Raw genomic sequence first — 17,547 nt, 5'->3', positions numbered from 1 at the left:
CTTTGTTCAAAATGTGCCTTTTTGCCTTTATACAGATTACAACTTCTCATTTCTGACTAATTGAAAATTAAATTTTGTTTAAAGTATCGCTCTTTCTTCAACAAGCCATACAAAGCTGGTTACAATTTCAGTTTTATCCTCCAGAGAAGATAGAACAAATATTACAACAAATGTTATGGTTAAACTCAAATTTACTGATTAATAAAAAAGCATTCTTTAAGGAAAAAATGTATTAAAATGTTATTATATTTATTAATGATATTATTAATAGAAACTGTGGAGTTATGTCACATATGCAGCTATCGAAAATATGTGAATGTCTGCTCAATCCAAACTTACAACCAACTGATTGCAGCATTACCACATGGAGGAGGCAAGTGGAAAAGGGAGAAGGTAGGGACTGTTTTGCCTGCCATATATTAAATATACAAATTGGCTGAAAAGAATTGAGATAAATAGATGAATATACCAGTTTCATTTGAGAACAAAAATGTTGACAGCTGCGCCATACAGCTTGCAAAATAAATGGGAAGAGATTTTTGATGTACCGATTCCATGGCACATGGTTTATGAACTGGTACAAAAAACAACATTTGATTCAACACTTGAGTTTTTCAATGTAAATTATCATACAAAATTATTGCCACCAACAGAATGCTATATTCAGTTGAAGTCGGAAGTTTACATACACTTAGGTTGGAGTCATTAAAACTCGTTTTTCAACCACTCCACAAATTTCTTGTTAACAAACTATAGTTTTGGCAAGTCGGTTAGGACATCTACTTTGTGCATGACACAACTCATTTTCCCAACAATTGTTTACAGATTATTTCACTTATAATTCACTGAATCACAATTCCAGTGGGTCAGAAGTTAACATACACTAAGTTGACTGTGCCTTTAAACAGCTTGGAAAATTCCAGGAAATGATGTCATGGCTTTAGAAGCATCTGATAGGCTAATTGACATCATTTGAGTCAATTGGAGGTGTACCTGTGCATGTATTTCAAGGCCTACCTTCAAACTCAGTGCCTCTTTGCTTGACATCATGGGAAAATCCAAAAGAAATCAGCCAAGACCTCAGAAAAAATTTGTAGACCTCCACAAGTCTGGTTCATCATTGGGAGCAATTTCCAAATGCCTGAAGGTACCACGTTCATCTGTACAAACAATAGTACGCAAGTATAAACACCATAGGACCACACAGCCGTCATACCACTCAGGAAGGAGACGCGTTCTGTCTCCTAGAGATGAACGTACTTTGGTGTGAAAAGTACAAATCAATCCCAGAACAACAGCAAAGGACCTTGTGAAGATGCTGGAGGAAACAGGTACAAAAGTATCTATATCCACAGTAAAATGAGTCCTATATCGACATAACCTGAAAGGCCGCTCAGCAAGGAAGAAGCCACTGCTCCAAAACCACCATAAAAAAGCCAGACTACGGTTTGCAACTACACATGGGGACAAAGATCGTACTTTTTGGAGAAATGTCCTCTGGTCTGATGAAACAAAAATAAAACTGTTTGGCCATAATGACCATCATTATGTTTGGAGGAAAAAGGGGGAGGCTTGCAAGCCGAAGAACACCATCCCAACCGTGAAGCACGGGGGTGGCAGCATCATGTTGTGGGGGTGCTTTGCTGCAGCAGGGACTGGTGCACTTCACAAAATAGATGACATCATGAGGGATGAAAATTATGTGGATATATTGAAGCAACATCTCAAGACATCAGTCAGGAAGTTAAAGCTTGGTCGCAAATGGGTCTTCCAAATGGACAATGACCCCAAGCATACTTCCAAAGTTGTGGCAAAATGGCTTAAGGACAACAGAGTCAATGTATTGGAGTGGCCATCACAAAGCCCTGACCTCAATCCAATATAAAATGTGTGGGCAGAACTGAAAAACCGTGTGCGAGCAAGGAGGCCTACAAACCTGACTCAGTTACACCAGCCCTGTCAGGAGGAATGGGCCAAAATTCACCCAACTATTGTGGGAAGCTTGTGGAAGGCTACCCGAAACGTTTGATCCAACTGAAACAATTTAAAGACATTGCTACCAAATACTAATTGAGTGTATGTAAACTTCTGACACACTGGGAATGTGATGTAAGAAATGAAAGCTGAAATAAATCATTCTCTCTACTATTATTCTGACATTTCACATTCTTAAAATAAAGTGGTGATCCTAACTGACATGACAGGGAATTGTTACTGGGATTAAATGTCAGGAATTGTGAAAAACTGAGTTTAAATGTATTTGGCTAATTTGTATGTAAACTTCTGACTTCGACTGTATATGGGGCATACAACAATCTCAGCTCTGTAGATTTTGCAAAGAGACAGAATCACTAGAAATGTATTATGGTATTGCCCCTATGTAACTTGTTTCTGGTCACAGGTTCAGGAATGGTTAAAATATCACAACTTTCACTTAAAATTAACCTTACAAATAGCAGTGTTGAGCGATTTGGAAAGCCATAGTCAGTCAATAAATAATATAATAATAGTCGTAGGAAAGATGTTCATCTTTAGCTCACATTCTATGGATACTATACAATTAGAAAGGTTCAAAATGTATGTAAAACATCACAGCACAATTAAAAAATATATGGCACATGGAAACCAAATGAGGGTGGTCTATGGTGATAGGTTGGATGGGCTGAGAGTAGAGTGGCTGAGGGGTGGGATTAAAGAGCTCATGTTTGGTAATGTATTATTGTTATGTGATTGCTATATATAAAAGTACAATGTATGTAAAATGTATATGTAAAATGTATGTACAGTATATGTAGCAGAAAAGCTGTAAAAAAAACAAAGAAGATATGAGTCCCTGGTGAGGACGACGAGCACGCAGATGAGCTTTCCTGAGACGGTTTCTGACAGTTTGTGCAGGAATTCTTCAGTTGTGCAAACCCACAGTTTAATCAGCTGTCCGGGTAGCTGGTCTTAGACGATCCCGCAGGTGAAGAACTGGGATGTGGAGGTCCTGGGCTGGCGTGGTTACACGTGGTCTGAAGTTGTGAGGCCGGTTGGACGTACTGCCAAATTCTCTAAAATGACATTGGAGGTGGCTTATGGTAGAGATATTTTTCAAATCTCTGGCAACAGCTCTGGTGGACATTGCGGCAGTCAGCATTCCAATTGCACACTCACTCATAACTTCAGGCATCTGTGGCATTGTGTTGTGTGACAAAACTGCACATTTTACAGTGGCCTTTTATTGTCCCCAGCACAAGGTGCATCTGTGTAATGATCATAGTGTTTAATCATCTTATTGACATGTCACACTTGTCCGGTGGATGGATTATCTTGGCAAAGGAGAAATGCTCCCTAACAGTGGTGTAAACAAATTTATGTAAACTCTATGTAAACTGGACTCCATGTAAACTGGAAACCACATATCCTGAGGCTGCATTTATTGTAGCTGGGGATTTTAACAAGGCTAATCTGAAAACAAGGCTCCCTAAATTTTATCAGCATATCGAATGCGCGACCCGGGCTGGCAAAATTCTGGATCATTGTTACTCTAACTTCGCCGATGCATACAAAGCCCTCCCTCGCCCTCCTTTCGGCAAATCAGACCACGGCTCCATTTTGTTGCTCCCAGCCTATAGACAGAAACTAAAACAGGAAACGCCCATGCTCAGGTCTGTTCAACGCTGGTCTGACCAAAATTGATCACGTGGACTGGGATGTATTCCCGGATAGCGTCGAACAACAACATTGATGTATACGCTGATTTGGAGAGCGAGTTTATTAGCAAGTGCATCGGTGATGTTGTACCCACGGCGACTATTAAAACCTTCCCCAACCAGAAACCGTGGATTGATGGCAGCATTCGCGCAAAACTGAAAGCGCGAACCACTGCTTTTAATCAGGGCAAGGTGACCGGAAACATGACCGAATACAAACAGTGTAGCTATTCCCTCCTCAAGGCAATCAAACAAGCTAAGCGTCAGTATAGAGACAAAGTAGAGTCGCAATTCAACGGCTCAGACACGAGAGGTATGTGGCAGGGTCTACAGTCAATCACGGACTACAAAAAGAAAACCAGCCCCGTCGTGGACCCGATGTCTTACTCCAAGAAAAACTAAACAACTTCTCTGCTCGCTTTGAGGACAATACGTGCCACCAACACGGCCCACTACCAAAACCTGCGGGCTCTCCTTCACCGCAGCCTACGTGAGTAAAACTTTTAAACGTGTCAACCCTCGCAAGGCTGCAGGCCCAGACGGCATCCCTAGCCGCGTCCTCAGAGCATGCGCAGAACAGCTGGCTGGTGTGTTTACGGACATATTCAATGAATCCCTATCCCAGTCTGCTGTTCCCACATGCTTCAAGAGGGCCACCATTGTTCCTTTTCCCAAGAAAGCTAAGGTAACTGAGCTAAACGACTATCGCCCCGTAGCACTCATCATGAAGTGCTTTGAGAGACTAGTCAAGGATCATATCACCTCCACCCTACCTGACACCCTAGACCCACTCCAATTTGCTTACGGCCCCAATAGGTCCATAGACGACACAATCGCAATCACACTGCACATTGCCCTAACCTATCTGGACAAGAGGAATACCTATGTAAGAATACTGTTCATCGACTACAGCTCAGCATTTAACACCATAGTACCCTCCAAACTCGTCATTAAGCTCGAGACCTTGGGTCTCGACCCCGCCCTGTGCAACTTGGTCCTGGACTTTCTGACGGGACGCCCCCAGGTGGTAAGGGTAGGAAACAACATCTCCACCCCGCTGATCCTCAACACTGGGGCCCCACAAGGGTGCGTTCTCAGCCCTCTCCTGTACGCCTCCAACTCAATCATCAAGTTTGCAGACGACACTACAGTGGTAGGCTTGATTACCAACAACGACGAGACGGCCTACAGGGAGGAGGTGAGGGCCCTCGGAGTGTGGTGTCAGGAAAATAACCTCACACTCAATGTCAACAAAACAAAGGAGATGATCGTGGACTTCAGGAAACAGCAGAGGGAGCACCCCCCTATCCACATCGACGGGACAGTAGTGGAGGTGGAAAGTTCAAAGTTCCTCGGCGTACACATCACGGACAAACTGAAATGGTCCACCCACACAGACAGCGTGGTGAAGAAGGCACAACAGAGCCTCTTCAACCTCAGGAGGCTGAATAAATTTGGCTTGTCACCAAAAACACAAATTTTTACAGATGCACAATCGAGAGCATCCTGTCGGGCTGTATCACCGCCTGATACAGCAACTGCTCCCCCACAACCGTAAGGCTCTCCAGAGGGTAGTGAGGTCTGCACAACGCATCACCGGGGGAAATCTACCTGCCCTCCAGGACACCTACACCACCCGATGTCACAGGAAAGCCAAAAAGATCATCAAGGACAACAACCACCCGTGCCACTGTCTGTTCACCCCGTTATCATCCAGAAGGCGAGGTCAGTACAGGTGCATCAAAGCTGGGACCGAGAGACTGAAAAACAGCTTCTATCTCAAGGCCATCAGACTGTTAAACAGCCATCACTAACATTGAGTGGCTGCTGGCAACATACTGACTCAAATCTCTAGCCACTTTAATAATTAAAATTGGATGTAATATATGTATCACTAGTCACTTTAAACAATGCCACTTTATATAATGTCTACATGCCTACATTCCCTACATTACTCATCTCATATGTACAGTGGGGAGAACAAGTATTTGATACACTGCCGATTTTGCAGGTTTTCCTACTTACAAAGCATGTAGAGGTCTGTAATTTTTATCATAGGTACACTTCAACTGTGAGAGACGGAATCTAAAACAAAAATCCAGAAAATCACATTGTATGATTTTTAAATAATTAATTTGCATTTTATTGCATGACATAAGTATTTGATCACCTACCAACCAGTAAGAATTCCGGCTCTCACAGACCTGTTCGTTTTTCTTTAAGAAGCCCTCCTGTTCTCCACTCATTACCTGTATTAACTGCACCTGTTTGAACTCGTTACCTGTATAAAAGACACCTGTCCACACACTCAATCAAACAGATTCCAACCTCTCCACAATGGCCAAGACCAGAGAGCTGTGTAAGGACATCAGGGATAAAATTGTAGACCTGCACAAGGCTGGGATGGGCTACAGGACAATAGCCAAGCAGCTTGGTGAGAAGGAAACAACTGTTGGCGCAATTATTAGAAAATGGAAGAAGTTCAAGATGACGGTCAATCACCCTCGGTCTGGGGCTCCATGCAAGATTTCACCTCGTGGGGCATCAATGATCATGAGGAAGGTGAGGGATCAGCCCAGAACTACACGGCAGGACCTGGTCAATGACCTGAAGAGAGCTGGGACCACAGTCTCAAAGAAAAACATTAGTAACACACTACGCCGTCATGGATTAAAATCCTGCAGCGCACGCAAGGTCCCCCTGCTTAAGCCAGTGCATGTCCAGGCCCGTCTGAAGTTTGCCAATGACCATCTGGATGATCCAGAGGAGGAATGGGAGAAGGTCATGTGGTCTGATGAGACAAAAATAGAGCTTTTTGGTCTAACTCCACTCGCCGTGTTTGGAGGAAGAAGAAGTATGAGTACAACCCCAAGAACACCATCCCAACCGTGAAGCATGGAGGTGGAAACATCATTCTTTGGGGATGCTTTTCTGCAAAGGGGACAGGACGACTGCACCGTATTGAGGGGAGGATGGATGGGGCCATGTATCGCGAGATCTTGGCCAACAACCTCCTTCCCTCAGTAAGAGCATTGAAGATGGGTCGTGGCTGGGTCTTCCAGCATGACAACGACACGAAGCACACAGCCATGGCAACTAAGGAGTGGCTCCGTAAGAAGCATCTCAAGGTCCTGGAGTGGCCTAGCCAGTCTCCAGACCTGAACCCAATAGAAAATCTTTGGAGGGAGCTGAAAGTCCGTATTGCCCAGCGACAGCCCCGAAACCTGAAGGATCTGGAGAAGATCTGTAGGGAGGAGTGGGCCAAAATCCCTGCTGCAGTGTGTGCAAACCTAGTCAAGAACTACAGGAAACGTATGATCTCTGTAATTGCAAACAAAGGTTTCTGTACCAAATATTAAGTTCTGCTTTTCTGATGTATCAAATACTTATGTCATGCAATAAAATGCAAATTAATTACTTAAAAATCATACAATGTGATTTTCTGGATTTTTGTTTTAGATTCCGTCTCTCATAGTTGAAGTGTACCTATGATAAAAATTACAGACCTCTACATGCTTTGTAAGTAGGAAAACCTGCAAAATCGGCAGTGTATCAAATACTTACTCCCCACTGTATATACTGTACTCTATACCATCTATTGCATCTTGCCTATGCCGTTCGGCCATCGCTCATCCATATATTTATATGTACATATTCTTATTCATTCCTTTACACTTGTGTGTAAAAGGTAGTTGTTGTGAAATTGTTCGATTACTTATTAGATATTACTGCATGGTAGGAACTAGAAGCACAAACATTTCGCTACACTCGCATTAACATCTGCTAACCATGTGTATGTGACCAATAAAATTTGATTTGATTTGTGCACACATTTTTGTGTGTATCAAAAATACATGGGATCTTTTATTTCAGCTCATGAAACATGGGACCTTTACTTGCTGCATTCATATTTTTGTTCATAGCTAGATTCATGCACAGATCCTAGAAATGCAATACATTGATAGAACAGGTCGCAAGACGATTCCATATTGATAATCAAAGAGGTCAGCATTAAATAACCCACTGTTTAAGCACTCTACTCACCCAGCACCAGAGTGGGCCAGTTGGCTATCCGAGCCTTCAGCCCCTGGTGGAAGATCTCATGGAGGAACATGATGGTCTCACTGAGGACAGAGAGAAGAAGAAGAGATGTAGTTGAGATCTCAGGCCTACCAGGTGAAGAAGATGCTTCTGACATCGTAGTCTGCGTGTGTGTGGGTGCTTTCATATGTATATGTGTTACCTGTTGAGGAAGATGCTGCTGACGTCATCATGGCTGATGGGAGGTTTCTTGGAGCTGGCGGCCATACGTAGTGGTCTGAGGAAGAAGTTGACCAGGACAGAGAGCTGGCATACGTACTCTGTCTCTGCCTCCACCATGTTAAATACGATGTGGTTCCTCTTCCTCATGTTCTCAGCTTGTGGAGAACAGATGTAGTCCTGAACAATGATCTTCCACTTCCTCCGACACAGCCAGCCTCGCATGAAACTCTGGACCTGGAGGGGAGACAGGACACACCGGTCAGAATACACACATAAATATAGGTCAGAATACCTATCAAAACCTTGAGGGAAAAGTAATCAAATACCGTAAAGACAATTGCTGATACCTTTTTGATATTTTTAATGTCTGGATCCTCCTCCTCTTGATTAGTCTGGCAAGGCAGAATCCTTTCCTTGTCCTTATTCAACAGTACGATCTCGAAGAACACAGTCAACAGTCAGATCCATGTGAGTGTGTGTGTATGTGTATGTGTATGTGTATGCGTGTGCGTGTGTGTGTGTCTGTGTGTGTGTGTGTGTGTGTGTGTGTGTGTGTGTGTGTGTGTGTGTGTGTGTGTGTGTGTGTGTGTGTGTATGTATGTATGTATGTGTATGAGTGTTTGTACCTCTGCTTTCAGCCTCTCTATCTCTGTGTTCTGGTCCTCTAGCTGGGTGCGTAGCTGGTTGGCTGCCACCTTCTCTGTCTCCATGATCTGGACCAGGTGGATGTACTTCTGCATCAGGACCTCACGCTCAATGATGATGTCAGAGTAACTACAGGTGGAATGGTAAGTGTTGAATGTTAAAACTAAGTTGACATGGTGAACATTGCACAGCAAACATCACAAAAGCATTACGCTCGATACATATTACCAAGAAACATCATTTTCAAAGTTAACATTATAGCATTAGTTTATTCATAATCCATCAATGTACATTAGTAACAGCAGAACATACACATCTAGTTCAGTGGTAGTCTCTGGGAGGGAGGGAGGGAAGGAAGGAAGGAAGGAAGGAAGGAAGGAAGGAAGGAAGGAAGGAAGGAGATGTAGAGAGAGCGAGACAGAGATGTTATGATTAGTGGGATCAAGAGAAAGAGAAGAGACAGAGAGAGCGAGGCGGAGTATTGAGGTCAGGGGTGTGTTGTAATCACTGTGGCAGTACAGCACCAAAGTGTGACCTAAATGTGAACCACTCCGAGCAGAGCACGCACGCACGCACGCACGCACGCACGCACGCACGCACGCACGCACGCACGCACGCACGCACGCACGCACGCACGCACGCACGCACGCACGCACGCACGCACGCACGCACGCACGCACACACGCACGCACGCACGCACACACACACACACACACACACACACACACACACACACACACACACACACACACACACACACACACACTCACACACACACACTCACACACACACACACACACACACACACACACACACACACACACACACACACACACACACACACACACACACACACACACACACACACACACACACACACACAATCTCTTACAAATGGAGCAGAAATGTAGAGAGGGGATTGTGTGTGTGTGTGTTTAGCGTGTGGATCACTATACAGTCACTGTGTGTCTTAGAGCAGATCAAGCCACACTGGCTACTTAGAGGAGAGTCAGCTGTTGCATTTACATGTGTGTCATGAGTACAACAAGCAAGCCAGACCCAAATCAAGCCCTAACTCCTATCCTTCCCCTAGCCCCTAGCTGCTACCTCTTGTAAAGAGGTGTTGAGGTTTTGTTGTTGGATAGACTCCACCCTCTTACCTGGCCTGTTGGATATACTCCACCCACTTATTGCAGTCTGACTCCTCCTCTGTCCGCAGCTCCAGAGGCTTCTGACCGTCATGGCCAAACACCACCAGGAAGTAGTGCTGGAGGAAACAGGAAAGAGAAATACTATTACAAGGAAGTAAACAGGAAATAGAATCAACATGTGAAGGTGCTACTCAATCAATTGCAGGTATCAGATCAAATCAAATCAACGTTTATTGGTCACATGCACCGAATACAACAGGTGTAGACCTTACAGTGAAATGCTTACTTACTTACTCTAACCAACAGTGCAAAAAAAGGTATTAGGTGAACAATAGGTAAGTAAAGAAATAAAAACAACAGTAAAAATACAGTGAAAAATAACAGTAGCGAGGCTATAACAGTAGCGAGGCTATATACACTAGCGAGTCTATAACAGTAGCGAGGCTATATACACTAGCGAGGCTATAACAGTAGCGAGGCTATATACAGGCACCGGTTAGTCAGGCTGATTGAGGTAGTATGTACATGTAGATATGGTTAAAGTGACTATGCATATATGATGAACAGAGAGTAGCAGTAGCGTAAAAGAGGGGATGTTTGTAGTGCTTTCAGAAGTGTTTGATTTGCACAGCAGCATGTCCTGGAATGCCACACAAGCTCGCACACATTCACACACACACGCACACATTCACACACACACTTAGACACACACACACACGTAGACACACACATAGACACACACACACACACACACTTAGACACACACGTAGACACACACACAAGTTGCTCTTTCTCTGCCAGGAATCCAATAAACACGCAACTTCCTCCATGTTAGGCGTTCCCACCACACAAACAATACTCTCAGAATATAAAGAATGAGTCAATTGTTTAAAAAGTTTTTTAAAATGTAGAGAACATTTCTTGAGTCCTTGCCACTCAGCATGAAAAGCAGGAAATGTCATCCCAAATGACCCCTTCTATCTGTGACTCAGTTCACTGACCAAAACACATTAGAGAGAACAGGAGAGTGCTATAAAGGTCATAGTACAGAACCAGGTTTCCTGCAAAATAAACAATTGTCTTATTTACACAGCAAACATGACCCCATTGGCTCCATATGGATATTCAGTGGGCAAGGTGGGCACGGGCTAGCCCACAGCAATCCCACATCAGCCCAATTAATACATTCCTATTAAATAGCAAAGGCTCATCGACCTAATGTGGGCAGCCTACATGGGGACAATATTTTAGCCCGGACTGGGCCCACATTGTCAATCAAATCAAATCAATGTGTCAATGTGGACATCTTTGCTGGGTAACTACTGTGTTCTGCCAACTCATTCCTTGGGAGGAAAGGAGAGTGACTGTTTATGTAAGAAAGACTGTGATAAGAATGTCTCTATTCTATTCTATTTGACAATATTGTTACATTTAGATTGTTCAATTTCTATTTTAAATTAGAATGTAATTTAATACAATTATTAATCTAATGTCACCACTGATCTGCTTATTTAGAAAATAAAGATGTGAATCTGTATGCGATACATAAAATGCTGGACTCAATGACAATATGTTTTCATAGAATTAGATTCAAATTCCACCACAAGCCGTTGTTTATATCAAATAAAATCAGATGATACAAAAATGTGTATGTATATAAGCGGGTAAGAGACACTAGCGTGTTTGCCTGTTAAGAGACCAGAGAGAGGCTTGAGGGCTTGTTTGTGTTGTGTGTGTGCGTGTGTGTGGATGTATGTGTGTGTGCAGGTTACATAACGACCAGAGCTTGTGCAGCTTCTTACTGCTGCTAATCCGGCCTCCCCAGCCTAAGGCCTGCTGTCAGCTGGGGGATAACAATGAGAGAGAGTACTTTATTTTTAGTATTTGGCCCAAAACAAGTACTTTTATTTTAGTATTTGAATGGTTATTTGTAAAAACCAAATAGTCTACCAAATTGTATTCGAGAGTATTTTCAAATACTTATTTGTAATGCTATTTTCAAGTACCTGGGATAAATGCATGGGTGTGTATTTGAGTATTTCCAAATACATTAAAATATTCAACTACTTGTCAAAACATATTTCTGAATACTTACTTTGAAAGTATGTGAAAGTAACAGATATTTTAAATAGTATTTGAACCCAGGTCTTGTGTGTATGTGAATGTGTGTGTTCATGCATTTTAATGTGTGTGTTAATGTGAGGACAGATTAATGATTTCTGCTACCATGGCTGCTTACAGCAGAAAAACACAAACATGCTGTGATAAGAACCGCCCTCTCTCTCTCTCTGGTTGATTTTTGTGGTATTATATGCTGGTTCTAAATGTAGTTTCATTGCTTTACTTGACATAACAAAATGGTCTCTCATCTTCTCTCAGTCTCTCTGTAACTGTCACAGTCAGTCAGACACCGTCACAGCAGAGTTTCACACACAAAACCTCTAAAACCCTCCCTTCAGTCCCTCCTCCTCTTCTCATCATAATAAATACTGTCAATCACATCCCAGCGCTCTCTCTCTCTCCTCATCATCTACATTTCTCTCTACTCATCTTCAGCCTCTCTCTCTCGATCCTTCAATCCATCCCTCTTTCACTATTTCCCCAGCCTCCTCTTAGTCTTATCATCTCTCATTCTCTCCCTCCTTCTCTTTTTCTCTAATTATCTCTCCCCCCCTTTCTGAGAAAACTTGTAGGCTACCTTACATAACATTTCTTGAAGTGCTTCTGTGTGTGTATGGTGTGCGTGGTGTGTTGACAGCGATGTGTCGGTGTGTGTGTCTGTGAGAGTGTGAGAGTGTGTGTGTGTGTGATGTGTTCTAAAACTGTGCCACTTCAACCAACAACCATGGTAACCATGGTAACCCATCAATCTGCCGACTGGCTGGCGCTGAAGTAGCCATCTTATTAGCACAAAGAACTTTCCTCTGCGGAGAGGTATATTATATAACAACTTACATAAAGAGAGAGATCAGAAAGAGAGAGAAAGACAGAGATAGAGAGACAGACAGAGAGACAAAGACAGACAGAGAGAGACAGACAGAGAGACAGAGAACGCAAGAGAAAACGCGCGCGAGAGAGAGAGACAGAGACAGGCAGTGAGACAGACAGAGAGAGACAGAGAAAGAGACAGACAGACAGAGAGACAAACAGAGCGAGAGAGAGAGAGACAGAACACTTACAGGCAGGCAGTATTCCCTATTTTTTTGTAGCCCCTCCCTACCCTCCTTCGCTCGTCCTCCATATAAAACAATTCATGCTTTATTTGGCCTCATTTGCATGTGCAGCTCTCAATGTTGCTTCAGGGTCCTTTACACGCCCCCCTCCCAAAAGCATTAAAGGAAACACTGATTCCCAAACTGCTGCTGCTAATTTACAGTCTGACCCCCCCAACCCTGCCTTTTCACCAGCGACTGAGCCTTCACATGGAACTATCTCCCCTCTCACACACTGTCTACAGCCTCAGAGCCCACAGCAAGGCTACAGAGACACACGCTATCCTCCACTACCTCACAAGACCAACACCACACACACACTCAAACACACACACACAGACAACCAGGACCAGAGACATTAACACAATGCACAGCCCAAACCCCCCAGACACGTACAGTTGCTACAGTAGTTGATAAAAGTTTTTAAATGATGACAACAGCAACTTTAAGGAGATGAGGCTGCTGCTAGGAACGATATATTCCAAACTGTACTGCTCAGTGTGTGTGTGTTTGTGCTATCTGCAATGTTTTTGTCTGGTTTAAACGTTTAAAGGCAAAGCAGCTAGCAAGGTACTTCTCCGTGCGGTCATGGGCAGCCTAGCTGTAGGCCTATGGAAAAGACGGTGCTTTCTAAATCCATGAGTGTCCAGATATCCGTGACCTTTGACCTGTTTGAATCCTTTTCGACTGTAATTGTGATACATAGGATTCAAATAAAGTCTCTAATGTGTGTATGTGTGCACGTGTGTGTTTGCGTTTGCGTGTGTGTTACTGTTTGAGTGTCTGTGTGTGTGTGTGCATGTGTGTGTGTGTGTGTGTGTCTTTAAAACCCTCTCACTTTGCAGCCTTTGGAGCTGTGTGTTTGTTGTCCACTAAGTGGCCTTTATCCAATAGGATCAAACACTGTATTGTTTGGGATGTACCATGAATATGCTAAGCTGAAGCATCAGGTAGAAATTAATTAGGTTTACAACACCTTAGTAATAACATTGTAATAATATCTATTGTTATAATACTGTTATAAGACTGTTCTATACCTGTTTGTTGCTCAGCTGTATCAAACCTGTTAAGAAGCATGTTCCCTACCACGTGGTCAAAACGTTGACCTCACACACACTGTAAACCAGGGGTTCCCATTCCCAACTTTTGTCTCCCAGGGCCTCCTTTTTTGCCATTTAAATACACCACCAAAAGCTTGATTGTGTATAATTTGAGGGCCCTAGGAAGGTTTTTATATATTGAAGCTCATTTCCTGCAATTCCACATAGTTTTAGAACACTCATGACATCCTTTAGGTAGGCTATTTAATGATAATAAAAAATTTAATAATAATAATAATGGATAAGGAAAATAAAGTCTAGACCCGATTTCCCCAGATGTTATTCCGCTACCTAATATGTTTTATTATTATAATTTATATTAACCCTCTATTTAATTATACATAGTCTTTTACAGAAAGTGAATATATCAATATATCAGAGTCACACATTGTATAACTCCTTGAATTTAAGCCGTAGCTCAGATTCTGAATGTCATAGAGACAAACCATATATCCCCCATGTGCATCATAGTTGCGTCTTCCTCCAGCTTGTTTCTAGACAAAAGCATCACAGATTTCAGTGTCGTTATAGATCGGTAAATAAAATCGCAAATACCCCTCAAATCAAGGAAGGTTCCGCGCCCCCCAGGTAACTTTAGGGGGCGCGACCCCTAGATTGGGAACCTCTGCTATAAACCACATACGCACATCACACACACATCACACACACTTCACACACACACCTGAGCTGAGCAGAATACAGTGCACACAGGAGGTTCAGTTAATAACATGCAATCACTGGAGTAACAGAATCTGAGGGGGGGGAGAGAGTTATATACTACAGTTGCAATTTCTCATGTTGCAATAAGGTTTGTTCAATGTTTAATGGAGACATCTGACTATAACTGAGTACCACCAGAGCTAGCTGTGAGAGTTAGATAAGGGTGTCAGACATGGGGTGCGGGGGCCATCTGATGTGGCCAAATGTTATCTAATCAATGTGTGTTCCCAACACCAGCAACCACCAACCTCTCAGATAACATGTGATCTGGTGTGACAATAAAAATCCTTCTTCCTGGTGCCTCCAGGCTATGAGCTAATCACTGTCTTACTAGATGATGATTGTGATGGTGTGTTGGGGAGTTTTGTTGTTGTCCTATTTTCACCAATGAGCTACCCTTCTGACACTTCTGATCTAATTAGTGTCTTCAACTAGAGTAAAAATGTAATAAGCACAAGGACCTGGACATGATTTTTGAAGCTAAATGATGTTGATACCCCTGATTTAGAGGCTGTAAAGTGATGTTAATATGAAGTGAGTAGCCTATATTTAGTACAGGACACGGATGCAGGTGTTGGTTTCGGGGTAATTTCAAAGGCAGGGGTTGAATACCGTGCCAAGGTGACGTCAAGCGGCACACATTGGAGATACACAGACAGATACTGAGTATGCAAAGAGCTTGAGAAACACAGAGATATATACAAATACAGATGAATGGAAAAATATTTATATAAGAAACATTTGCATTGATGTGCATATCCAAAGGTAGACTACTGTACTGTATACAGAGAAAGTGAACATGCTGTCTCCACTCTCCAACTGTGAGGATGTAAAGTAAACAGGAAAACGTCTTGTTATCAGTTACTGACTCCATGCAGCTCATCACAATAACAAAGATGTCGGCCAGTAATGGAGCTCTTCATATGGCTACTGGACTAGTATTTCCATATTTAGCTTCAGTTCACTACATTGGAATATAGTACAGCAACTGTCATGAGGATATGGCAAAGTAGTCTGCGCTGCCATGTTCTAAAATCACAACACTTCTAGTGTAAAGCCACATTTAGAAATATTCTACACATTCTACATGTATTCCAGGTAGCCTATGGAGGAAATCAATTGTCATCCCTCCATCCCACCTCTCCTCTCAACTAAAGTGCACCTTCTCTGCTTAATCCTCGTCCTTAATCTGTTTTATGTAAAATAACAGGGAGACAAACCTGTGTCAACACTGCGAGCAGAGACCAAAACACAGAACCATGTCTGGTGCACTGCACTACAAGATACCATGGTAACTAGGGTACCTAACCCACCTGCTGCTTGTCCACGGTCTCCTTGCTGACGGTGGAGCCTTTGTGCGCGGGAACCCTCTCGCACGTGCACCCCTCCAGCAAGTAGATCCCAGAGGGCCGCGTGCTCTGGTCGTTGTCGAAGTAAAAGAGCACATTCTGGTAGAGAGCGAAGTACTTGTCGTTCCACCGACTGTTCTCCGTAGACTTCTTGCTCAGGATACCGCGTTTTGTGCCCTCTTTGCGCGCGACAACCGACAGAAATAGAGCGTGGCCCTCATTATATCGCACGCTCTTCTGCATTTTCCGTGAGACCCCTTCTCGCTGTCGATTTCAATAAGTGATCGTTGTTGTTGATGTCATATCTGTGACATCTCTCTCATATTTTCAAAGAGAGTTGGACAGGAAATGAGAGAGAGGAAGTAGATGTGGAGGAGCGAGAGGGGTAATCCAAGTTTACCACGGACGTGCAGGGAAAAGTTTGGAGTCCTATCCACGCAGCGCGCTGCAAAGCAGCAGACTAGCGCCTTCTACTCACTCAGATGGACTCACCAACCAGAAATAAATCTATACACCCACGTTGCAATGCCTCAGACTTTCAGAACGTGTTCCAAACGGCCCCAAATGACAAGAAAATGTATATTCAAAATGGAAAATCGCAAAATCGTTTCGTTCAGGCTGTAGCTGCGTAAAACCAAAATTGGTTGAGTGAACAAACGGTGAAAACAGCCCTAATCGGATTTGACAGGTCGCTCTGGACTGGAGCTACTGTCTGTCACTGTAGCATAGCCTGGTTACTGTATGTCTTTCGGGGCGGGACGACTGACAGTCATTGTACAGTCTAGCTGCAGCGTTTGCGCCTCCCTCGCGCTCAGTTGTGGTAAAAAGGTGAAACTATAGGTTTTACTCAGGGGCAGACTGGGACAAGAATTCGGCCTTGGAATTTTATCCACACCAGCCCACATCACTGCATGTGCCACCAACTCATCACTAACCATACACACACAACCCATCACCACAAATACGCCCTACACCCTGACCCTACACACCCGACTTAGACACAGGCAGTAGTGCTGACATTAAAACATTGGCAGTACAGTACAGATTTCTGTACCAGTGACTGGCGAGACATGGTCCTCTTCCTCTTTTTTAACCAGCTCATGTTGAAAACAAATACAATATGTAAACACACCACTGGAGATACAGCTCACGAGTGGTGTAAAGTACTTAAGTAAAAATACTTGAAAGTACTAATTAAGTCATTTTCTTGTGTGTATCTGTACTTTACTATTTCTATTTTTGACTACTTTTACTTCACTACATTCTTAAATCAAATAATGTACTTTTTCCTCCATACATTTTTCCTGACACCAAAAAGTACTTGTTACATTTTGAATGCTTAGTAGGACATGAAAATTGTCAAATTCACACACTTATTAAGAGAACATCCCTGGTCATATTGCCTTTAATCT

General features: G+C 43.1%; 1 protein-coding gene across 6 annotated transcripts in view; it reads right to left on the bottom strand.

The window, feature by feature from the left end:
• Positions 1-16,874, bottom strand: part of LOC139537115 (ras-specific guanine nucleotide-releasing factor 2-like) — a 46,264-nt gene extending 29,390 nt beyond the window's left edge. For 3 of the 6 annotated variants that reach the window (XR_011667468.1, XM_071338080.1, XM_071338071.1), the window contains exons 1-6: positions 16,100-16,874; positions 9,764-9,870; positions 8,585-8,732; positions 8,306-8,395; positions 7,939-8,192; positions 7,740-7,819 (exon numbers count right to left, since the gene is read on the bottom strand). Coding sequence is in view for 5 of the 6 variants with exons in the window: in XM_071338080.1 (XP_071194181.1) it covers positions 7,740-7,819; positions 7,939-8,192; positions 8,306-8,395; positions 8,585-8,732; positions 9,764-9,870; positions 16,100-16,378 (958 nt within the window). In the remaining variant the exon portion in view is untranslated. The remainder of the gene's footprint in view (positions 1-7,739; positions 7,820-7,938; positions 8,193-8,305; positions 8,396-8,584; positions 8,733-9,763; positions 9,871-16,099) is intronic. The other 3 variants (XM_071338041.1, XM_071338050.1, XM_071338059.1) reach the window with 1 other exon arrangement.
• Positions 16,875-17,547: the final 673 nt, after the last annotated feature.

Source organism: Salvelinus alpinus, chromosome 1 (genome assembly GCF_045679555.1).
Source record: "Salvelinus alpinus chromosome 1, SLU_Salpinus.1, whole genome shotgun sequence".
NCBI lineage: Eukaryota > Metazoa > Chordata > Actinopteri > Salmoniformes > Salmonidae > Salvelinus > Salvelinus alpinus.
The sequence above is the reverse complement of the archived record's forward strand: the minus strand, read 5'-3'. Positions and strand labels throughout refer to the sequence as shown.